General features: G+C 45.4%; 1 protein-coding gene across 3 annotated transcripts; it reads right to left on the bottom strand.

The window, feature by feature from the left end:
- Positions 1 to 522: 522 nt before the first annotated feature.
- On the bottom strand, positions 523 to 23,410 carry ZNF605 (zinc finger protein 605). 3 transcript variants are annotated; one of them, XM_045841977.1, is made up of 5 exons: positions 23,343 to 23,410; positions 18,802 to 18,970; positions 15,321 to 15,441; positions 14,998 to 15,087; positions 523 to 9,831 (listed from the first exon to the last, which is right to left on the bottom strand). In XM_045841977.1, exons 2-5 carry the CDS (start codon positions 18,814 to 18,816, stop codon positions 8,042 to 8,044), a joined length of 2,016 nt encoding a protein of 671 aa, XP_045697933.1. In that variant the 5' UTR covers positions 18,817 to 18,970; positions 23,343 to 23,410; the 3' UTR covers positions 523 to 8,041. The 3 variants fall into 3 exon arrangements, with proteins under 3 accessions (XP_045697933.1, XP_045697927.1, XP_045697942.1); XM_045841971.1 differs by lacking the exon at positions 23,343 to 23,410 and adding an exon at positions 23,179 to 23,326; XM_045841986.1 differs by lacking the exon at positions 23,343 to 23,410 and adding an exon at positions 23,102 to 23,163.
- Between the last annotated feature and the right edge of the window lie 1,426 nt (positions 23,411 to 24,836).

Below are 24,836 nucleotides of genomic sequence, written 5' to 3' on the forward strand. Positions count from 1 at the left end.
AGTAAGTCCTTGACAAATGCTTTCTATTGTCATTGGACAATATGAGATCATTGTTGATTTTCTTGGGTGTGATTACAGTATCGTGGTTACGTAGGAAAATGTTTTTTTAGAGACAGTACTACTTAGGGATGAGATGTCATCATTGTTACAATTTTCTTTAAAATGCTTTTAGTTAAAGAATAATATGAGGCTATCGTTACATCTATAATTAGTGGGTACTTAGGCATTGATGGTGTTACCCTGCATACTGTATGTTTGTGATTTCTATAATAAGGAAAAAATACTTCCCATGGTGAATTGTCTTGAATGTAATTAATGGTTTTTGGGGAAAGCTCTTCATTTATAAGCTCACAGATACATCCATAACACAGCACCACTTTTAAATAAAATACAAGGTTGTTTCAGTCACTTATATGTTAGTTACCATAACTAAGTTTATATTTAATCAGTAATCTTGAATATGACTGTTTACACGAATCTCATTTTGTTACATATAGTAGTTTTTAAAAAATTGAAGTATAATCAACAAGAAACATTTTATTAGTTTCAGGTATACAACATATTGTTTCAGTATTTATTTGTGTTCCAAAAGGATCACTACAGTAAGTCTAGTTACATTCATCACCATACAGTTATAATTTTTTTCATATGACAGGGACATTTAAGATATATTCTCTTACCAACTTTATGCAATACAGTATCGTTATCTACACTCACTTTGCTATATATTACATTCTCATGACTTACTTTATAACCAGAAATTTTTACCTTTTAACTCCTTCCATCCATTTCAACCATCCCCCAAACCCTGTCTCTGGCAACCACCAATCAGTTCTCTGTACCTTTGAAGTGCATTTATGTTTTTTTGGATTCCATGTATTAGTGAAATCGTATGGTATTTGTTTTTCTCTGACTTGGTTCACTTAGTATAATACTCTCTATGTCCATATTGTTGCAAATGGCAAGCTTTCATTCTTTTTCATAGCTAATAATCCATTGTATGTATGTGTGTAGTACTCTTAAGTTTCTGCTCACAAATCATTCAATAACTCAGTGTATGTAACTGAATCTTCCATTTGAAGATGCAGGGGGACCACGTGAGTGGCCATAATTTTCTTGCAGGTTTCTTTTCTGTCACTTTGTGGTATCATTGGTAATCTTATGGTGGCGATAAGTTTTTCTGCAACCTGGTGGTAGGCCAAAAGTGATTAAAAAAAAATTCCTTCTTTTACAAACTGCCAGGTCTGCAGTGTAGCTTTGGGCATTGCTCTTGGAAGCTTAATAAGCTTCAGCCTGCTTATCTAATCCATTTCTCAGCCTCACAAAAAAAACAAACAAACAATTTGTGGGTGAAGGAAGGCATTCTACTGATTGTAACAATGAAATTATTGAATGAATTTAAAATGTAGTGACTAAATGGTGAGTCACTGAAAGAAGATAAAGTTTTTATGTTCACGTCATGTCACTTGGCGAAGGGGCCGGGTTAAGGGTAGTTGGAGGGGATTTTGTGTGTGCAGATAAGAAATTTCCCAACGTGGGGAAAAGGTGCAATCAAAGCAGCAGTCAGGTTTCTCCCGAGCCCTGAGTCAGGACCACAGCTCCGGCTGCACGCATGATTACCAGTTAGTAAAGTACTAGGTGGAAAGGTGATAATATAGTTTTTTCCTATAAAAACTTATTCTGCAGCCCATAAAAAACCTCCCCAATTCCAACCCTGACTGGTGTGGCTCAGTGGATTGAGTGCCGGCCTGTGAACTGAAAGGTTGCCGGTTCAATTCCCAGTCAGGGCACGTGCCTGGGCTGGGGCCAGGTCCTGGGTTGGGGGCATGTGAGAGGCAACTGATATCCCTCACAAACTGATGTTTCTCTCCCTCTTTTCCTCCCTCCATTCCCCTCTCTCTAAAAGTAAATAAATAAAATCTTTAAAAAGAAAATCTCAATTCCTATATCTGTGGAAATACCAGGTAATGAAATTAGGGGACATACTTGTTAAGATGTAAGCAAAAATAAAATCCCATTGCTGAAAGGCAAATGGCGCCAATGACGACTGGGATTGCAGCCATGAAGAAAGGAAGACGCAGGTGGAGTCGCCATCTAACCTCAGCAATGCAGTGAATGTGCTGAGTTCTCTTCCTCAGTGCTATTCAGACTGTATTTCGCATGCAACCAATTTTGTTTAAAACATCGACCTATCTAACTGATAGTAAGTCTTGTTCTATAGCCAGCATTATATAAAAACAAGAAAACATCTGCTAGTTGAATACATTCTTTAGTCAATGGACAATCATGAAAAACGGACAGATCATACCTCAAAGGACATCATCGGGACTTTTTTCTGCATACTCATTTTTCTGCTTCTCTCTGCTTCATTTTAGGTCTCGGAACCCTTCATCCTGAAGATAGGGTCCCTGTACAAGTAGGGAGGATGACCAAGTGCTGCCCCACTTTCCAGTTTTCAAATCCAAAGGGAGGCCACTGCTCTCCAGGACTCATTTTATACAGTCTTGGTGAATACATTTGAGCCACATGCTCAGAACCTGGGCACTCCCTGTGTCCGGAAGGACAGAACATGGCTTTGGTCAGTGGGTCAGACAATCACACTCGCAGGAAGGAGAGGTGGGCTGTGATTCATGGGCCCAGAACAGGATGGATCAGACACCGTAAGACCACTCCAAGGTCCTGTTTTAATTTTACAGATTGGGAAACTGGAGATCCAAAAAGCTTTATCTGTCAAAAACTACACAGTAGTAAAATAATTAGTAATGCAAATGAGACATGCCTCTTGTGCTTCTGACTTTTCCAGACCCTCAGTCCTTTCAGGCTTTAGTCTGTGAAATAATGTAAATGTAAGTTTTGAGCTACTTGAAGAAAATAGCCATTTTAAACAGGGATGACTAGAGTAATTAATAGTAGTATCATAAAGAGTGCCTCACTTCTAGGGAGATGGGATTCAAACCCAACTCTGCTACTTGGTAGCCGAGTGACCGAGTGACCTTTGAGGTGTATCAAAGCACCTCAGAGTTAGTACTGAGCTAAAAGCTTTAAAAAAAGTAAAGCACTGAGCACAGAGCTGAATGTAGCACACGCACCCCCACCCCACACACAGAAAGATGCCACTGCATTCACAAATGCCAGAGTTTGTGAGTTCTCATTCCCTCCATCAGAAACCCTCTCAACAAGGCAACAACATGCAGTTTAACACCCACACTCAAGCACTGATCAAAGCTGGGACCTGGCTGTGTGTGTGCCAGTGAGGTGGAAGGCACTCAGACAAAACGAAAGCCAAGGACAACTGTGTGTCCTATAGGCAGAGCACTGGGCCTGGGAATGTGGACTTCCCCTGCCACTAAGTGATCCTTGGCAAGACACTGCCCACCTGTTTGAGTCTTGAGTTAGGTAATACCAAGGGGCGTTTCTAACTGTTAACTGTCTGCAGTCCCACCCAGACCTTTGTCTTCAGAAGGCACAGCATGCATGCAGCTGCACTTACACACTGTGCCTCTTCTCTACTTTTTTGGAAATTATACTCTTAGCACAGCTAAGCTGTGAGGACACTATTTTAAGCCTCGGACAATATTTCTCACTTACATTTCTCTCTTCCTATCATCTCAGCAGTGACTGCTTTTATAGCTACCTTCTCTTTGTTGAGCACCTTTAACATTCTACATGTTGATAAATACCTAGATAGAATGATTTAGGTATTAAGTAAATTTGTTGCTCTGTGTTTATTTAATCTTAGAATTCTATAAGCAAGCCTCAGTGACAAGATGCCAACAGTACCTGGATACCGTGAGTACTGACTGACCCAAACTGCAAAGACCCCACAAAGAAGAGAAGGAACGATCAGATGGCACCCCAAACCCACAGATTTGGCCTCAGGACAAACTGACTACATTTAAGGTCCACAAGGTGATGGAAGGAAACACCAATGTAGGGGAAAGCACTTTTAGTGGTAATTCAGTTGCATTTCATTCTTTTGAGCTGCTGCACAGCCTGCTTCTAAGTTGCAGACAGACATCATGAGATAAATAAAGTTTCCTAAGATAGTGAGAGTGAGAATAGCTTTTCCCTTCACCATGTGTTGTAAAGGGGGTGGGAAGGATCCTGACGGTGGGAACCACTTTATTATCATGCATAGATCACACAGCACCATGACAGCGAAATGGTCACAGAGGGCTGTCACCACACTATTCCAACTAAGCCCAAGCCTCAGAATTTTTGTTTCACTTGCTGGCTGATCCCATAAACTCGGGGCCAGAGTGATACCAAATTGGATTAACCCAGACAGTGTTGTGAATGGTGCCTCCCAGACTGACACAAAATGGAAAACCTGCATGAGAAGCTCCTTCAACACGCAGATTAAGATGCAGAACAAACTGGAAGACACTACTGTGCGTGTAGCTGGATGGCAGTTCTCTCCCTTCCAACGAGGCTTGTGAGCTGGTGAGAGGAGGCAGGTGAGATGGCTGAGAGGTGTCTGACTCAGACGGGACGGTGCTATCGGTGCCAGGCTTCTGTTGCACCCACACTCACTGGGCTTCACGAGGTGGTGAGGGCAGCAGGTTGGGTTTGATCTGAGCAATGGTGATGTTCTGACATAGTTTGTGATGGGAACTGGTGTGGAGCCTTTGGGGAGGTTCTCCAAAGTAACTGTGACTACAGAAATGAAAATCTTGTCTGTGGTTACAGACTGCATGCATTGTACAGAATAAGAACAGCAGAATATGGAATGAGGATTTTTAATTGCACAGCACAGTTTTTAAAAATGAGTACTGGGAAGTACAGTCCGTCGTTCCTTTCTTCACTCAGTGGTAGGTTATCGTTTTTTTCTTATACATACATAATTAACATACTAACTGCTTTCTTGTAAGTTGTTTGGCTAACCCAGAGGTAGCATGAGATGTTATAAATATTTTGGTGATATTACTGAAGAATGGTAACAGCGGCCAGACCACCTGCGTATGTAGCAGATGGCAACCTTCTGAGCATTTCTGTTTATAACGAAAAACACTTTGATATTTGTTGTAATTTTTACTGAGTTGTTAAAACACAAAATATTGATATTTAATGAGGAAAATCTTGATAGATGTCCATCTGTTCCCCGTGAGACACAAATACTAGTAACTGATGCTCATCATTAAACACGTACTCAGAATACTAGCTGAAGAACATTTGATAAAGGGACTATTTACAGCGTGTTCAGAATTAAGGAAACTGACCAGGTGAAGCAGCGAGAAGCAGTGATCACCCTTAAGTCTGAAGAGCAAGGAGAGGGATGTCCCAAACTAAAGCTGAGGCTCCCACTGGGAGCTGCAGTGACACAGGGAGAGATGCTGCCAAACTGTGCGCCAGCAGAAGAGACAAGCAAACACTCCAGCCTCTGCCTCCCACCGGCTCATCTCATATAAGTACCTCCCATGTTCGACCTAAGCAGAAACCCTAGCCAAGCAGTCCCTGGGGGACAGCCCTTGGGACACAGAGCGGACAAGAAAATGGATAGGAGACACAGAGAACAGTCAGCACATGTACAGATCCACAGCACATAGAACAACTTCATGCAGCTGCTACAAATACAAAGTCACACTGAGCCTTGAGCAAACAGGTTTCTGATTCAGGCAATGCAGTCTATTCAGCTGCTTTTAAAGGTTCCTACTTACACACCATTGTGGTCACTTCTAAGTAGATCATAACCTAAAATACACTGTCATTGCTGTGGCTATAAGCAGGACCATTACCTTTTATTTATTTACTTTTAAAGATTTTATTTCTTTTTAGAGGGGGAGGGAGGAAGGGAGAAAGAGGGAGAGAAACATTGACACACAGGAGATACATTGATCAGTTGCCTCTCTTACACCCGCTACTGGGGACCCAGCCCACAACCCAGGCATGTGCTCTGACTGGAATCAAGCCGGCAACCTTTTTTGTTCACAGGCCAACAATCCATTGAATCACACCAGCAAAGGCAGGGCTGTTACCTTTTAAGATTTTAAAATAAAAAAAATATCTTTTATATTTACCCATATATTCACCATTTCTAGAACTCTTCCCTTCCTCCTGCAGATCCAAATTTCCACTGTTATTTTTCTGCTGACCAAAACCTTGTTTTAATGTTTCTTGAAGGCAGGTCTGCCAGATATAAATTCTCTTTGATTTTGTTTTTCTGAAAATTCTTTTTTTGCTTTCATCTTTGATGGGTAATAGAACTCTACTGTAGGTTTTTTCGTGCCCTCAGTAATATACAGATGTGACTCCACTGTCTTGTACCTTGCATAGTTTCTGACCAGAAGTTTGCTGTCACCCTTCATGCCTTCTTTTTCCTTCAAGTTCTTAACTATTGTTCACACAGGTTTTCATTCAATTGACATGGTGTCATTGCATGATTTTATTTTATTTTTTTCTGTTTTGTGTTTCTGAACTTCTTGAATATGTGGAGATATACTTTTCATGTATATGCAATTTTTTCAGCTATTACTTATTCAAACACTTTCTTTTGTGTCTTCTCTCTTCTCTCCTGGGACTCCAGTCACTCGTATGTTACACACTGTAGCCAACTCCCCGTTCTCTTCCCTCTGTCTTTTCTCTCTGGGTACATCATTTGGATAGTTTTTGTTTTTTACTCTTCAAGCTCATTATTTTTTGTGTTTCTGTGTTTAATCTGTTATTAATTACACCATTTATGTTTAAATTTTAAGATGTTATTCTCATCCTGAGAAGTACCATTTGGGCTTTAAAAATATATCTCTGACTTCAAGTTTCATCAGATTCATGTTTTCCTCTATATAATAGCTATACAAACATCTTTGTGTACTAATTCCAATCGCTTCAGTATTTTCTAGGTCTCTTTCTACTGATCGCTACTTGTTACCAGTCCCATTTTCCTACTATTTTGCATGCCAGTATGCTTTTGGATGCCAGACACTGTGGGCCCAGAGTAGCTTTGAATCTAGCATTAGTCACTGTCACCACTGAGGCAGCAGGCTGCTGGGGATTCTGCATGGTGCGCCGTGCATTAAAACTTGTTCCCACTCTGGCTGGTGGGAACTGTTCCTAGCCCTGCACTGAATTCTAGGGACTGTTTAGCCTCCTTCTCTCTGTCCTACTTTATCTGGTTTCAGGAAGTTTCTTTTCACAGATATGCAAATTGGTACTAAGTCTAAAGACTCCAGGGGATGCCTTGCAGATTTCTGTAGTCCTCTCCCTAAGAAGCTCCCTCTTTTCCAGTACTTCCCCTTGCAAATTCTAGCTATGGTGGCTTCCCCAAATGCCAACTCAGCAGCTCTACTCAATTCAGCACTATGGTGTCTGTTACCTTCCCTGAACTGCAGCCTGGAAACTGCCACCACTTTGTCCTCCTCCTACCACAGGTCACAAACCTGTGCTTGTCATGTCTAAAAACCATTATTTGATATATACTGTACAGGTTTTTTATAGCTATTTAAGGCAAGAGAGTTCATCTATTCCTTGCTCTACCACCATGGCAGAAAGAAGTCTTCACACTTAAAACACACCTACCATTGAAAAATGACCGTCTTTTATATAATTTGTATGCAACAAACACAACCTCTTTATAGTATTATTTCAATAGGATCATGCTTACAAAGTCCTCAGATTATTAGGACTCCTCCTCCCTATGAAATCTCTAATACTCAGTATTCCCCTGCGCACACGTTCTCTACTACACTGAGAGTTATCCTCACTTGCCATCTTTCACTTGCTGTGACTACACAGCTTTCCTCCTGTTTAGGTCTTCTAACTATTTAATGAGCTTTCACTTTTAATCAAAAGGTTCTGTACTATCACAATATTGATAGATAACTTATCAATGTGTAATAAATTGTGTCTTCTGGGAGAAGGCTTTCTTATACTGTCTACCAAAAAATGTCCTCTTTCTGAATTCTGTTTAGTGACACTTGCCTTTCCAATAAAACTTTTTCTAACAGTCACTGCATTGATAGGATTCCTGTGCTCTGTGTCCTCAGAAAAATCAGGAGGCAAAGTGTCTGCTAGCAGGCCTTCCACGCTCACTGCACTCATGTGCCTTCTACCTGACATGATTTCTCTGGTGGATTATGAGCTGTGACTTCCTGTTGAAAGTAGCCCCACATTCATTGCACCCATAGTATTTATCTCCTGTATGAAGTCTTTGATGCCTCATAAGATGTGACTTTCTAGTGAAAGACTTCCCACACTCACCACATTTATAGGGTCTCTCTCCTGTATGAATTCTCTGATGTATGATCAGCTGTGCCTTCTCAAAGAAAGCTTTTGCACAATCACTGCATCCATAGGCTTTCTCTCCTGTGTGATTTCTCTGGTGTTTAATGAGCTGCACTTTCTGAACAAAGGCTTTTCCACACTCGCTGCATGAATAGGGTTTCTCCCCTGTATGTATTCTCTGGTGCCTAAGAAGCTGCGGCTTCCAGGCAAAAGCTTTCCTACATTCACTACATTCAAAGGGTTTTTCTCCAGTATGGGTTCTCTGATGGTGAATGAGACTTGATTTCTCACTGAACGTTTTCCCACATTCACTGCATTCATAGGGCTTCTCACCTGTGTGAGTTCTCTGATGGGATATCAGGCTGGACTTCTGGGTGAAGGCTTTCCCACATTCACTGCATTCAAAAGGTTTCTCTCCAGTGTGAGTTCTCTGATGTGTAAGGAGCTGTGACTTCCCAAAGAAGGTTTTCCCACATTCCACACACGCATAGGGCTTGTCTCCTAAGTGAAGCTTCTGATGTCGAATCAGCTCTAACTTCTTAAAGAAGGCTTCCTCACAGTCACTGCACTGGTAATTCTTCTCTCCTGTGTGAGTTACCTGATGTCTGATAAGTTGTGGTTTTCTGATGAAGGCTTCACCACATTCACTGCATTCATAGGGTTTCTCCCCTGTGTGAATCCTCTGATGTCTAATGAGGAGTGAGTTCCTGCTGAAGGCTTTTTTACACTCACCACACGCATACGGTTTCTTCCCTGTGTGAGTCCTCTGATGAGTAATGAGCTGAGACTTCCAAAAGAAGGCTTTTCCACAGTCACTGCAAGTGTAGGGTTTCTCTCCGGTGTGCATCCTCCGATGTGCAATGAGCTTTAGGTTCTGGGAGAAAGCTTTCCCGCAGTCACTGCATTCATAGGGCTTCTCTGTTGTATGGGTTCTCTGGTGTCTTTTCAGCTGTGACTTCCTGCCGAAGGCTTTCCCACACTCATTGCAGCCATAGGGCTTCTCCCCCGTGTGTGTTCTCTGATGTAAAATGAGCAGTGACTTCCTACTGAAAGCTTTTGGACATTCACCACACCCATACGGTTTTTCTCCCGAGTGTGTCCTTTGATGGATAGTGAGCAGGGACTTCTGGGAGAAGGCCTTCCCACACTCGCTGCACCCATAGGGCTTCTCTCCTGTGTGAGTTCTCTGATGCACAACAAGCTGTGACTTCTTGTTAAAAACTCGGCCACATTCCATGCACAGATAGACTCCTCTGTGTGTTACATGGTTTGTCATGAGCCATGACTCTTTGCTGCTGCTCTTTCTACATTTATTGCCATCACAGTATTTTATTCCACCATGGGCTCTGTCAGTTTTCATATAGAATAACAGTTTTTTGTTGAGCTCAAGTTTCCTTCCTCCACGATTATTTTTATGAAGAAAATCAAGAGGGTGATTCAGATTTTTTTCACTGGTGCCACGTTTATGGAGTCTCATTCCTAAATGAACAAAGTTAATGCTTGAATGAAATATTTTACCCAAAACATCATGTTCATGGCCTCTCTCCATGCTTTTAAGCTTGTCTCCATTATCTCGGTGCCACATTCTGAGATTATGATCTATCCAGAGTTCTTCTAAAAAGGAAAAAAATGAACCATACTGTGTAAATCCCCCCGTGATTATGCTTATTATACAAAACTTCTGAACTGGAGCCTAGGATCCCAGTCCCCACTGTGCCCCACCTCCCACCAACAAAATCTCCCAAATACAATGTCTACCTATTAGGCATTAAATTTTTAAACAAAAATTGAAAATAGATATTAAAAATTACAATGGTTTATAATCACAAAACTTTAAATAAGGAAAGATGAAAGATATTCAAGGAACAGTGATCATAAGATAAAAAAGACTGGAGCAATTTCTAATGAAATACCAGGGCAGTTAATTTACTTAAACTTGGTAGTAGCAGAAGATCAGGGAAGAAAACAGGTGAACATCCACTATCAGAAGCCTTACAATATAGGGAAGACTGAGAATAACAAGTCCAAAGAGAGGAAGATTACACATATTGTTAAATGTTTTAAAGGAAGAAATACTGAATACAATGCACAGTAAATGTAGGATATCAACTTTACATGAAAGAGTAGAAATACTAGTTTTCTGTATTATCATTACATTAAAAAAATATTTTCATTCAAGATCATGACCTGAATCACTGATGTCAGTGTACCATCCTTAGAGCTACTTCTTGGAATTATCCAGGAGTTCTTCAGAGCTCAGCATCAACATTTTTATTTAGGTTTCTTGACATTTTAACTGAATCTATAATCTATTATAAATTGAATCTATTACCTATTATGTATTGAATCTATATATAATGCTATCAATGGAAACTATTCCAAACCACAAGAATCTTTGCATAACATTAAGATAGAATAAGTACAATTACTTGTAATTTCCATAATATGACCATATATTGACTACTTTAAAGTGATGTTTTCTTTCCAAATTATAAAAGAAAGTTTAGGAAAGTTACAGAGGTAGTAAAAGTGAGCTGTAGAAGAAACGGGCCAAGGAAACCAGTTAGAGACCAAAGAAGGGCACTCAGAGCCCAGGAGAGGGAAAGGCAGAGGTAGCGAGCAGGCCTGCAGAGAAGACGAGGCAGGGATGGGAAAGGCTGGGTGTGCTCCAGAGAGGGAGAGTGCTGAAGTGATCTTTTGAAGGTTTGTTTACGTTAGGATGAGGTTCTTCATTAGCTATTGTGAAGTAGCATTTCCAGGAAGTACTCTGCAAGATGAAAGGTTTGGCAAGATCTCAAAGGTGCTGGAAAAGGCAAGAAAAGGGAGGCTCCCCTGGAGCCTCCAGAAAGGGCCGCAGCCTGTCCAAAACGTGGTGTGAAGCCTGTGACACTCGCTCTGACTTCCAGAAATGAACGGCAAAGGAACTGAGCCGAACACAGAAAAAGAAAGAACAAAGATGCGAAGAAGGGGAAGAAGGACCAGGTTGGAGGGAAGGAGTACCGAGGAAAGGTTGACTGGAGCTGCATTTTCAGTTGGCTTCAAGAGCTTTATGATTTGAGCAGCTGGACCGCAAAGGGTTCTGAGTAGGTGTTAAAACCCCCATTTAGAGACGAGAAAATTCAGGTTCTAGATGTTTATGTTACTTCGCCAAATAAACTCAGACTGACATGCAGGCAAAGAAACAGGAAGGAGATCACCAAAATTCAACGTGCAAACTGCTGTATAAATATGGCTTTGACTGCGATTGGTTTTTGAATAGGTAGGTGCTGAATTTTTTTTCTTTTTTTAAAGTTTTATCATATTTTTTTTTTTTAAGATTTATTATTTTCTGACGGGGGAAGGGAGGGAAAGGGAGAGGGAGAGAAATATCAGTGTGTGGTTGCCTCTCACATGGCCCCCACTGGTGTCCTGGCCCACAATCTAGACATGTGCCCTGACTAGAAATCAAACCGGTGACCCTTTGGTTTGCAGCCCATGCTCAATCCACTGAGCTATACCAGCCAGGTGAATTTTTCTTTTCAAAAATATTAATAAGGACTTCAGGTCAACATGCCAGTATAGGCAGACGGGTCTCCTCTTCGCAAAGCCACATCAAAATTACAACTAAAATATAGAACAGCCATCACTCATGTGATGGTTCTCATTTCAGAACCATCAGAAATCGAGTTGAATGGAAGTCTGACAACTATGGAATTCAAGAAACCACACCCATCCACACTGGTAGGAGGGGTGTAGAGGTGGAACGGGCTGGTCCCACACCCACATGTAGAGGATAAAAATTTAGGAGGGATATCTCAGGAGTGAGGAGTCCCAGCCCCACACTAGGGTCCCCAGGCCAGGGTTCCAGTGCCAGGGAGATAAGCCCCCATAACTTCTGGCTGCAGAAACCAGCAGGGACTGAGTTGGTGAAAAACTTCTGGAGTCTGAAGCAGTTCCTCTTAAAGAACCCACACAGGCACTTAGACTCACTCCTCTGAGCTCTAACACCAGGGTAGCAGCTTGAAAGGCACCAGTGGCCTACAGTGAGGAACTGACGTGTCTGGCATCAAGGTGGGAGCTGGGGGACAGCTTTCTCCCAGACAGAAAGGAGGGCACAGCCACAGGGTCAGCAAGTGGTGCCATATCCGACACTCTATCAACCTGGCTGACCCTGTTTGCTCCACTGTTTGACTCTGGAGATCCCCTGAGACTCCGCCCCACCCGAGTTGCTTTTCCATATGAATGGCTGGTCTTAGCTCTTACTGCACAACTTCCTAAATCCTCTGAAACAAGCAACAGCCAACCTCAGGGAGCCCTCACAGCTCCTATACTTCTGGTTAAGTGGCCCCAGGCTTGGCACTAGCAGCAGACAGCCTAGATTCACAGCTTGGCTTTGCCTGGGAATCTCCAAGCCCAGCACAAGTAGCAGCTGTCTTAGATTGCTTTATAGCTCAGGAAAGGTGGCCCCAGGCAGAACACAGGTGGGGGCTGACCTTGGCCTGCATCATCTGGGAAACCCCAGGGCCCCGAGCACCCAGTGGACAGCTACAGACCACATGGGAGCACCAACACTCAGCCCTTGCACAGCTGATCCTCCACAGAGAGCGGAGGTTGGTGGTCAGTGGTCATAGCCAATCCCTGCTGAAAGTATGGGCATACTAATAAATATCCTTTTTATTTCCATTACAGTACTTATCAAATAGGTAATTATCTTTGTGTCTCTCACACTAGAATGTAAACCCTGAGGGTGGGGAACGGTTTTGCATTTGTCAGTGTGATAGGGGACTCAAGACCAGGAAAATTTTAGCTTAAGGTAAAAAGCTGTAAGTCGAGCACGTAATGTGTATGTTAAGCTTTTGTTTCAATAACTACAGATAAGGCCCATCCTGGCTCCTGGGAAAAGCAGCTGACCTCCTGGGGCATTGGCTAGAGATTACCGCCTGGGGACAAGTTGGAGGCATCTGGGCCTCTTATGTGACCCCCCCGCAACAGCTAACTGCTGAGAACAGAAATCCTGCAGCTTCACTCCTAATCCTCCCTGAATTTCAAAGCCCTTACTGCCCTTGTTTGTCCTCCCCACCCCCTTATAAAAGATCTGGCCACGAAAGAGAAGGGAAGAAGATTTGTTAGGGTATGAACCTGCCATCTTCTCGGATCACCTGCCATCTGAATAAAGCGCCCATAAAAGATTCAATCGCTGTTATTGCTTATTGGATTGGGTAGTGACAGGCAACCTGAACGCTAGTGTCTTTTACAGTTACAGGTGGTATGCCCCCACTACATGGAACACAGCCCTCAGTACTTGAGGACGGATACAGTTCACCTCCCACTGAACTTCTGATGCGTTTGTTTCTGCTTAACCTTGATAATAAACTTTGCATTTTAACACAAGTGTTTTAAGGTCAAGTACTGAATATTTTATAGTTTTGCATTTTCTTCTAAATTAAAATTCTCTGTTCTCTCAAGGTTATTTAATGACTCACATTTTCTCTTAAATCCTCTCATTCCATATGATACCAGTGTTCTGAATTAACGGGAGAACATAAAATCTATCTTCACAGCTTTTCCAAACTGCACAAACCCAGACTTAATCATCCATGAGTGGTGCATGGACATTTGTAATCTGAAACACTTGGTGAGATTAAACACTCGCTTAGGCAAAAACCTTGGTACTAAATAAATATTTAATGAATGAGAAAGTTGCTGCCTTACCTCACCCCAGAACAACCAAGTAATGAAATATTTAGTAATTATGTACCACACATTCCACAGAGCACAGAGAAGAAGTCACTTGCCATCTTTCTATGTGGAAAAACACAGTAAGGCGTCCCTGCTTAGGGAATTCCATACAATGTCTGGTCAGGCCCAGGTTCCTATAAAACAGGGCTGAATGGGCGGAGATTTCAGAAAAGGCTGAGACAAGGACACTCACTGTAGGTGAAGAAGGAGCTCAGACTGAAGAGGAACAGTTCTGAATGGGGAAACCATAGTGTACTTGAAGGCCCTCACGCAGAGAAAACGTATGGAAGACACCGAGGAAGAAACCAGTTCTAGTGCAGTGAACCGCGATCTTCGGGCACAGAAAGTAGACGTTGCCATGTGAGAGGCTCTTCAACACAAACGGAGTTTAAACATCCCAGCAGGTAACGGGCTCTCACACCCAGCAGACTGCTTGACGGGATGAAGAGGAGCTTTAGAGAAGTGAAACCTCAAGTCACCACAAAGAAGCCCTGGAAGCTGCCTGTCCCGTACAAGTCTGCACAGAGGCCAGGAAGAGCGGACCTCACTCTGGAAGGTATTCAGTTTGTGTCCCGAGGTCAGGAGTCACCTACCCTCTGTGGGTTTAAAAGGAAATCTGACAAAATCAAAGGAGAAAAGAAAAATAATAAAGGAAACTCGAAGGTCATCAGTGTCGCCTAACATGAGAAAAACCTGTGGACTCTCTGAGAGGAGTGGAGCCTGGCCAGGCGGGTTGGAGTGGGGCAGGAGAGCAGGAGATGGAGGCCGCAGAGGCCGGAACAAGGGCCTGGTCCACCGAAGCGAGGGCCTGAAAGACTGGCCGCTGATGGGGAAAACGGGGTGCATCTCATCATCGACCGCACACAGGACGCACCCTGACGTGGGGACCAGGACTGAGAGCACTTTCCAACTCACGCAGAACGATGTCACCAGTCCTGAGTCAACTCTAAAGACTCAAGGACTTTAAACAATTTTATAAGTAACATTTCAAGAGTGCCAACCTGTCATCTGAAACCTGTGATTTAACTTCTGCGGTATGCCGCACACCTGATTATTTCTCACCTGAGAAGTGGTGACTTACTATTTCTTCGTTTACTATCCAGGGCTCTTGCTCCAGCTTGAAAACGGCATCAGGTTTGATGCTTTGATGACCTGTTGGTTGGAAACACAGAGGACTTGGCCGCCTTTGCGTGGATGGAGGAGTTCTTAAATGTGAAGAATATTTTACTACAAAGGCTACAAAATAAAGCAAGTGAATGAAAATCTCTAAATTTGGTATATAAATCAAAAGAATCTTTGACATCTGAAACTTAAATCCAAAACCAGTAAAACCTTTGAGGCCCCCAGTCACTGGGCACACACCGCGCACGTAAGAATGCTCTTACCCAGGAACACTAGATTGCTGTAGTTCTCCAACATCACGTCTCGGTACAAGTTCCTTTGGGTAGGATTTAGTAGCCGCCACTCCTCCAACGTGAAGTCCACAGCCACATCCTCAAAAGAGATCTAGAAAAGCATAAACCCTGTTATATCTTCAGTGATTCTCCTGTAGACTGCAGGCTTTCTTCTCCATAGAGGTGGGCAGCCACTTCCACTGAGCAGAGGAGGATGGACGTGACAGCTGTCACCTGTAAGAGTAGCTGAGGGAAGGATGCACCTCCATCCTGGGAACCTGCTCTTGCTCCCTCTGGGGCACCCAGCTGCCACGCTGGGAGGCAGCCCTTGCAGAAGCCCAGGAGGCAAGGGGCTGAGGCCTGCCCACACCCTCTGTGGGAGCTGCAAGGGGGCCCCTCCTGCTGCAGGCAGAGTTGACTGCAGCCCTTCTCAACATCGTGATTACAGAACCAAACAGGTAAGACGCCAGTCGATTTCTAACCCCCAGAAACCATCAGATGAGTGTTTTGTGTTTTCAGCCATTAAGGTTTGGAGTAGTTTGTTACATAGCAATAGTTAGCTTATCCTAATCTTGTATTATACATTGAGAGAGATACAGAAATGTTATTAAAATATTTGTCATTATGCCCTGGTCGTGTGGCTCAGTGGATTAAGTGCTGGCCTGCAAACCAAAGGGTCACCAGTTCGATTCCCAGTCAGGGCACATGCCTGGGTTGTCAGCCAGGTCCCCAGTAGGGGGCGTGTGAGAGACAATCACACACACATTGATGCTTCTCTCCCTCTTTTTCTCCCTCCCTTCCCCTCTCTCCAAAAATAAATAAATAAAATCTTTAAATAGATAGATAAAATATTTATCATTATGAATCCATTCATCTATATCCATTGAATAAGAAGTTGAAATAGTTTGTCTTTAAGCACTGTTTCTCAAGGAAGATGCCACTGGTACTTGGGAACGGTTCTTAGTTGAGCGTAGTGCCCCATGCAGTGGGAGCCCTTCAGCCAGCCCAGCCTCTACCTGTGGAAGGCCAGTACCATTTCTCAGCCACTGTCACACCCAAGTCCCATCTATGCATCGAAGACACGCTCCTCGCCCAGGGTGGTTCTGTTCCCAAGGAGGACAACTAGCTAGCTCCTTTAGCTATCTCCTAGATTACAGGTATTGAGCACTTAAGGGTTCTGGAACTGTAACAGATGCTATAAATAAAAAGATGAGTAAGAAAAAAATCATGTTTTCAAATACTTTGTCTTTTTGAGCCAGAGGCAATAGTGTTACAGAAGCCATGAAACAAGGACACACAGGGCATGGGGACAAAGGGCAAAGGAGCTAGAACAGCAAAAATGATTTGGAAAAAAAAAAACCAAACCTTGCGGTATTCACATGACCTGATTTCAAGTCTTCCTGTAGAGCCACAGTAGTTTAAACAAGGGGGTATTAGTGAAAGAGTAAACACAAACAAGGGGGTCAAAAAACCCCGGAATTATCTTCTGGAGAATGGGCCCCTTTAGTACAGGCTTCGCTCGCTAGATCCTAGGTGTGTGTTCTAGGAACCCATCTGTGCCAGCTGGTGTTGTGGTGAGAGGCTGCGTTCAGCTTCAAGTGAATTTGTTTTTGAACTCTTTCAAAATACGAATTTGCGCATTTCATAATGGGTGATTTACCAGTGCACCTGCCCACACCATCTGAGTGTTCAGCAGTCTTTGACCAAAAACTGCATGATTCCCCCTGCCCCACCCTCCTATTCATCTGATCTCGCCCCGAGTGACTTTTTTGTTGTTGTTTTCCCAGATGAAAAAAGTCCTCAAAGGGAAACATTTTGTCGATATGGGAGAGGGAAGACAAACAGCAGAAGTACTCAGCAAGAAGAAGGAACAAACAATGTGAATCAATTGCAAAAACATGATTCCATTAGGTAACATTCTGGAAAAGGAGAACTGGAGACAGAAGACAGGACAGTTGTTGCCAGGGGTCAGAGATGCAGGAAGGTGAGACTCGGAGTTTGTCTGCAGAGGTGGACTGTGACTGTGATGGGGAGTACGTGAACTGTATGTTTTAAAACTCACACAAGGAATCCGGCTGTGGGCTAGAAACCAGGATTTTTCAGGCCCATCCGCAGGCAATGACAAAGGCTTTACCTGGCCGGCCTCCAGGGGACACTGTCCTTAGACACAGACCTGCTGGGCAGACTGGGACGGCACTGCAGTCAGGGCCTCAGGACCCTGGCTGGTCATGAACTTGTGCAGCCTTGGTCTCCGCATCTGAGGCCTCGCTCAGGTGCTTTGGCCAAGAGCTCCTTACAGGGTGAGGGAGAGGAGGACCTGAAGTCACTGCTCATTTTGACTCAGTACCGGGTACTTTCCTGCTCCCGGACCTTCCACCTCACCCTCCTCCTGACCGAGGACCGTGAAACTGCTGGAGCTCGTTGTCTGCGGATCCCTGGGAAGTGGGCTGACCCCACATCTGTGCTGATGCACCTGACCCCTGGCCTGTGTACTGTGGGCGATGCGTGGGGGCTAGGTGCCTCCTCGGTTAGGCTCTGGCTGCACCATCACGGTACATGATGAAAGGTTCAGTTACTTTCACCTCAGCCATTGCTTTAACCAGGTACTTCGACACCTGGCAGCTGGGCATCTGACCTAACTGCACACCAAGAAAGGGGAAAAGTTGGTATTATTCTGCATAGGTTTAGACAACAGAATTTTTTTAAAGAAAGCAAGCTCAGTGGGTAGGAATGGCTTTGAAAGGTGAAGGGACATGAGTCTGTTTCCTGAGTCAGCAAAGTAAAGAAACAGTGCTGAAGGCAGACACCCTTGTGCCTGGATTTTTTCCAACAGAAGCAGCAAAAACATTTCTGAGAGAAGGTTACAGGGCCATCTGGAAGTTTTGTAACCATCACCTCTGCCTGGTGATTCAGGTTCTCTCTTAAAACTAGAATATCGGCAGCATGTGTCCCGCACGCCCCCTGCTGGTTCTCTGAGCACCAGCACTCTGCCGCCTCCAGAGTCATGCCCTTCGCTGGCACTGGGGTCTGGAAGAACCCTTCCATATGAATGTGTTTATTTTAGGACTGGTGTTTAGGACACCGTCCACAGTATCAGCGACGTCAACAGCGGTTGACGTGTTTCCTCTCCATGTAACTGTCAGGAAAGGCTTGCTCCGGTGGAGGAGGAACTGCTCTGCCTTTGGGAGCTGCTCCTGCTCGTCCCCGCTGCTGGCTTCAGGAGCAGCTCAGCAAAGCTCGCAGCTCGTCTCTGACGGTGAAGGGCCTCGTTGCTTGTACCCCTCCGCGTTCCAGCTTTAAGGCTGGGTACGACTCTGCATCCATTTTGCTTCTCCACATCCCTACCGGGTTTACACTCTTCTCTCTGGCTATGATCCAAACATACGTAACCCTCTCCTATTGCTCGTAGAGATTCCTGTAAGCCTCATCACATCCACAGAAGAAAGGTGTGGCGAATAAACAGATAACTCACCTGTGACGTGATCATTTTCTGCTGCTTTGGGGAAGTCTGCTGTTCTGAGCCTTCCCTCTGTCCTGACGCTCTGAGAAAGGCCTCTGTTCAGGGCTGTAAACTGCACCTCCGGCCCTGAGACCTCTGCTTCCTTATCCCGCCTCAGTCATCTTGTTCCTGAGAGCACGGCCTAGGGATGCAGTGGGAATTTTATTTCAGATGGTACAAGTAAATCTCCATTCTCTCTTACTGGGAACTTGGAGGAGCTGTTTGCTGCGCCCCAATGAGAAGCAGGAGTGAACGGCAGCCACCGCAGGTCTCAGCTGAGCCTGACACTGCCCTCGGCAGCCCTGGCTCCCACCTGGAAGTGCCAACCAAACACACCCAGAGCCTCCCCGCCTTCATACTGCTCTGCAGACACCTCAGCAAAGTCTGAACATACCATCTTTTTTAAAAAAGACTTTGTTTACTTTTATAGAGGGGGGAGGGAGAAAGACAGGGACTGTGTGAGAGATACATCAATTGGCTACCTTTCAAATGCCCCCAACTGGGGACATAGCCTGCAACCCAGGCACATGCCCTGACTGGGAATCAAACCAGCACATTCCTGGGGTCACTTAAATCAAATGATTTGCATAGGTGTGAAATGCAACTAGCTTCTAGATCAAGATGAAGTAGCATGAGGTGCTGGCTCTCCACCCCCAAATCAGCTCTGGGGCAAGAGGGAAGCAGAGGTCAGAGAACTAACATAAATGGCAAGAGCGAGACACAGGCTGTGGTGAAGCTGAGCGCACACCGTGGCAGCCCAGAGTGGACGGCAGTAAGAAGAGGCCTAAGAAAACCTTCGCGTTGCTTCTTTCTTGGCTCCCACTGGGGCAGAGCAGCCCCGACACAGGTCTCCAGGGAGAACGGAGGCAGATCAAAGTGCTGCTGCACCAAGAAGCCAACGAAAAGGCAAGAGCTGCCCAGTGACCTTGGGGCCTGGACTCATCCCCCTGCTTCCATCGCTCCCCGGGGAAAATGCTCCACTGGGGCTTCCTTCTAAGGACCCCTGACTTCTGACCTGAGGAGCTGCTGGAAGAGGCAGAGGGACTCAGCTGCCCAGTGGTTCCACAGGGACCCACCCCTCTCTTCAAAGGCCTGGCCTCAGCCCTTCCTTGCTGCAAGGTACCACAGCTTGTGCGAAAGTAGCTAACACCTCTAGGAAAATACAAGCTCAGAGGCCTATAAGGGCAACTGTAAATGAAAAATAAGAAAAGCAACCCTAATTCTCCCTCATGCAAAAAAGGGAAAGAAACTCCCAATACCTATTTAAAGAGCATTTACTTTAAAAAATCTGTAATTGCAAATCCTTCCCCTGCCCTTTTGAGATGTATGTTAATGTTTTCCAAAGCAACATGAGCCTTGTCCAGTTTAACAGTCCAAGAATGTGAAAGTCTTTCTTAAGGACCTGGAAGCCATCTCTTGGAAGATGGGCCATCTCCCAGTTTCTGGGAGGGCGGGAGCCTCAGCAGCCTGATCTTGGCACCCAGCTCCATCATGATGTGAAAGGATGAATATTTTTTTCCTTTGGATAAAGGCAATTAGCTCACACAGATGACCATCCCAGTCACCTGGTAAATTAAGGATGGACTGTGTGTCCCAAGTGATCATTCACCTTGAGAACGGGCGTGGTGGGCTGCATCTACCTGGCCACAGCAAAGGAGAGCCTTCCCCACTTACTCCCTCCGCACACTGCTCACAATGCTCCTCGCACTCGGGTTTACTTGGGATTCAATAGTAAAACTGTTCTTTCTCTTCTACTTCTGTGGAGAATTTTTCTGGGTTTGCAGATCATGGTTTTAATTATTTCCCTAACAGGCCAAATAGCCAGATAACTGAGTACAACCACTATTTTTAACACCTTTAAAAGGTCACACACTGCCTGCTGGTGTGGCTCGTCGGTTGGGCATCGCCCCGCGAATAGAGAGGTCACTGGGTTAGATTCCCAGCTGGGGCACAGGCCTGGGTTTGCAGGTTCTGTCCACGGGGCATGTGCGAGGGGAAACCTGTGGGTGTCTCTCTCACATCAGTGTTTCTTGCCCTCTCTTTCTCCCTCCTTTCCTCTCTCTTTAAAAAATAAAAAAATAATAATTTTTTTAAAAGGATCATAAACTGCATAACAGTTACCACCTTAGGCAGAATTATTGGGACAGACAAACCAAGATTTAAAATAAGCATAATAAACAAACAATACTATGTTTTGATGTATAAAAATACCAACACTTTTGTTGTCCTCACTGCTTATGGACCAGGTCACCTATACTCAGCCACAGCTGGGGCCAGAGAAGGGCTTCACGGGCGTGGACTGCGCAGGGATATTTCCCTCATAAGAACACGTCAGAGAGGAAATGCCCAAAGACCTCAGTATCTGAATGACCAAATATATATTAGAAATCATAACATCATGCCCACTGTCACTCATCCTGTGTGCCCATCACCCATCCCCCAAGGCCCCAGTTATTGATTTCACAGTCCACCCTTCCAAGACCTTCAATCACACACACTGTGGGTCCCCAATAACTCATCTAACGAAGTCCCCAATTGCCAGCCCCCAAGTGACAAATCCAATCCATAAGAGTATATGTATCAATGAAACCCAAAGCCTCTCCACAGCCCCGCCCCCAAGCCAACACCCACGGGACCCTTGATTCACCTCCCCCCAGGCTCCCTCACTCAGCCCATGCACCCCTGCAGGCCCCAAACCACTGACTCCTGCAGGCTTCTAAACACTGACGCCAAGAAACACCACCATGGGCTTCCCAGACCCGGGACAGTAACCTCCAGAGTCTGTTCACTGGCTGAAAAGTGAGTCACTGAAACCCCAACCACTGGGTCCCCAAGAAGCCCACGGAACTCCAACCACTCCCTCCCACAGGCACCCACTCACTCACCCTGACAGGTGCTCACCCCTGCTCTCACAGAGCTTGCTGCTCCCATCACTAAACTCCAAGGTGTCCCCAGTCTCTTATCACACCAGACCCCTCAACCATTCCCATCCGAAATTCTCCAATCCACCACGTGCTCGCCCACCATTCTGTGGTACCCCCACCGTTTCTCCTTATCATCACCCTGAAAGGTCCTCTGGTTCTGCACAAACCCCAGTACCCCAGCCCCTCCTACGACTCCAGTTACTCGCCCCATTGTCAGCTCATTCAAACCCCCAAAAGGCCACCCATTAACTAGTATCTCGCTCTCTGTCACTGACACTCAGTGCCGCAGTCTCTGATGCCCCAATTACCAGACCCTAAACACTACACAGGCCCCCCTACAGTCCCTTCCGCTGAGAAATCAACCACGGATCAGTCAATAAAAAAACAAATGCAGACTTAGTACAGAACTATTTTATTCCAAAGGATTACTGGGTGGGGCCTACTGCCACAGGCAGAACACTGGGGTGCTCCGCGCAGAGTGTTTTGGTTTCTTTTATATAGAGAGGGGTAAATCAGGTTAGAGGAGCCAGGTGAGCGGGGACTAAAGTTCAGGGAACTGGGGGAAGGAGAGAAGTTGGGTTAACAAGGATTTTTTTTTTTAATCCTCACCGGCAACCTTTTGGTATGGGGGCCGACGTTCCAACCAACCCAACCCAACCCCCCCCCGCCCCCGCCCCCCCCCAGCTAGGGCGGGTTAACAAGCATTTGGTCCTCACCGGTCAGTGGGGCATACAGCTCAACTAATCACTAAGTTGGCAAAAAAGACTTTGGAGGGTCAGCGTCTGGCCTTGTCACTTGGTTACACGAGGGCCAGTGTGAGCCTGACCCAGCCACGGAGGAAGGGGATCTCTGCAGGGAGCTGTTTCCCAGGACACGGAGGGTGGCAGGTGCGACCCCACGCTGTCAGCCCCAGCAGGCCGCTCTGCGGATGAAAACTTCCACCCAACCCTTCGGTGCCCCATACCCTTTGTAGGTGCCCCACAACGCCTCGCCATTTTTCCTAAAGGCATCCGGGTCGTCGATCATCGAGCCTAACGGTTCCCCCGAACAAACCCGCGGCCTGCGTCCCCCTCACTCCAAAGGGCAGCGTCCGGGGCGCCCCCACTACCAGCCCTTGCTGCTTCGGGCCCCCACATCCTCCACCGCACCGAAGGACCCCTAGAGCCCCTCCTAGGGATTCGCCCACTTAATTCCCTGCCCAGCCTCAACTTACTGGTTTTCTCAGATTCTACCCTCAAGTGTCCCCAGATTTAATCAGCTCCACTGTCTCCACACAGTCCCTCGTCCCGCTACCACGGGCGGGCCCGCCGTGAGCCCCCCACATCTCCGTCCCGCCGCCTAGCACTCACTCGTACGCTCCGCCGGTCCCCTACCGCGACCGCATCCAGCTCCCTCCAGCTCCGCGCGTCTCGCGGCCCCCACCCACCTGGACCGGAACCGCACGCGCCGCCCGGCCGTCCGGAGGGCCTGCCTGGCACCCGCTCCAGGGCCGGCAGGTGCTCGCGCCGGGCTCGACGCGGGGCAGCGAGGGTCACGGGGGCCACCGCAGGCCGCAACCTCACGGTTCTGCCTCTCCCCCCACACTCTTACCCCTTGGGGCCGCAGCTCGGAGCTGACACCACCCGACGGCGTTGTGTCCGCGCAGAACTACATTTCCCTGAAATCCGCTTGTTCCAGGACTACATTTCCCAGCGGGCTCTGCGGGATAGACAGCTTCAGGAGTTGAAGCCGCTCTGCAGCTGCGGCGGTTGCTTGGTTCAGAGATTAGTGGAGAGAGTGCTAAGGGTCAGAATGTGCGTAAATCAACCGAGTTGTGTCCGCAGAAGGGAACTTCTCTATCCTTTATATTTTTTATCATACCTTAAAGTAATTTATGAAACGAAAGAATTTATGAAACGAAAGTAGCCCTGGCTGGTGTGTCTCAGTGGATTGAGGGCGAGCCTGCGAACCAAGGGGTCGCAGTTTAGATTCCCACTCAGGGCCCACGCCTGGGTTTTCGGACCATGCCGCGTGGGCGGCAACCACTGATTGATGTTTCTCTTCCTGTCTTTCTCCCTCCCTTCCCCTCTCTCTAAAAATAAATATATAAAACATAAACAAATATAAATAAAAGTAATGTAGGTATGTCTTAATACATCCAATCCAACAGCACGAACAAAAGGACTGAAAATAAATGAGGAATTTAGGGAGAATTAAATGCAACCATGGGAAGAAAAAAATAATAAAAAAAAATTAAGGAATTAAACAGGAAAAACTAACCTTGATAAATCCAGTTCCATATGTTCATAAAAATTATGTACATTTAAGTCTTGGTAGTGTTCTCTGTCAACTAAATGGATTCATAGTATTTATTGAGTCTTTTCTTGCTAATCTTGTCGTTTGCTTTTATCCTTAAATTTCTTTTCCTTTGCTTTCTTTTGTCTTTGTTGTTTTTTAATGACTTTTTGAGAATTAAATGCACTTATGTTTTTACTGTTATAATTACTCAAGGTTATGAAATTCCCGGTCATCATGGCTTAAAGTTTCTCCCATAAATTCTTGTATAGTGTTGTCTACATTTTGTCTGTATTTTCTATTTCATTCACTATTTGTTGAAAGCTTTTAAAAAGATTGTCAGACAGGAAGTCCTGTAAAAGTTATGCTATTTATAGTTTTATTGCAGTTATGAGAATGGGTCGTTTGATCTGTGTTGGACTGAGAGAAGCATGTAAATAGCTCCTGTTATTGATGTACTTCTATTTTTCTTTATTCATCTATTGTACTTTCTCCTTTATGAAGTTGGTAACTGTATTATTTGGTGCATTGATAAGCAAAGCTATTTTACAACCCCGGGAACTGCAGCGTGTAGCCCCACAAAGTGCTCCTCTCTGCTCCGCCTTGTGGTCTGAACCCTTGTTCAACATCAAGACCTGAGCACACCTGTCCCTCTATCGAGGCCGCACTTTTCCCCGATTGCGTGGGCTCTGCACGAGCTGGGGCATTACGGTGCCCGGGGCGGATGACCCGAGGCTCTCGCGGAGGCCCGCTAGCCAGCCTGACTTTCACCTTAGGTTCCCCACTTCTCTCCATTCCCGCCTGCTTCTA

The sequence above is a fragment of the Phyllostomus hastatus genome, unplaced genomic scaffold (assembly GCF_019186645.2).
Source record: "Phyllostomus hastatus isolate PE091 unplaced genomic scaffold, TTU_PhHast_1.1 phas_contig_1162, whole genome shotgun sequence".
Taxonomy (NCBI): Eukaryota; Metazoa; Chordata; class Mammalia; order Chiroptera; family Phyllostomidae; genus Phyllostomus; species Phyllostomus hastatus.

Coding starts and splice junctions, on each gene's coding strand:
- ZNF605 (XM_045841977.1), bottom strand. Junction 15,088..15,320: donor CAGCAATCTAGTGTTCCTGG/GTAAGAGCATTC, acceptor TCCAACCAACAG/GTCATCAAAGCATCAAACCT. Junction 9,832..14,997: donor AGTAAGTCACCACTTCTCAG/GTGAGAAATAAT, acceptor TTTCCTTTTTAG/AAGAACTCTGGATAGATCAT.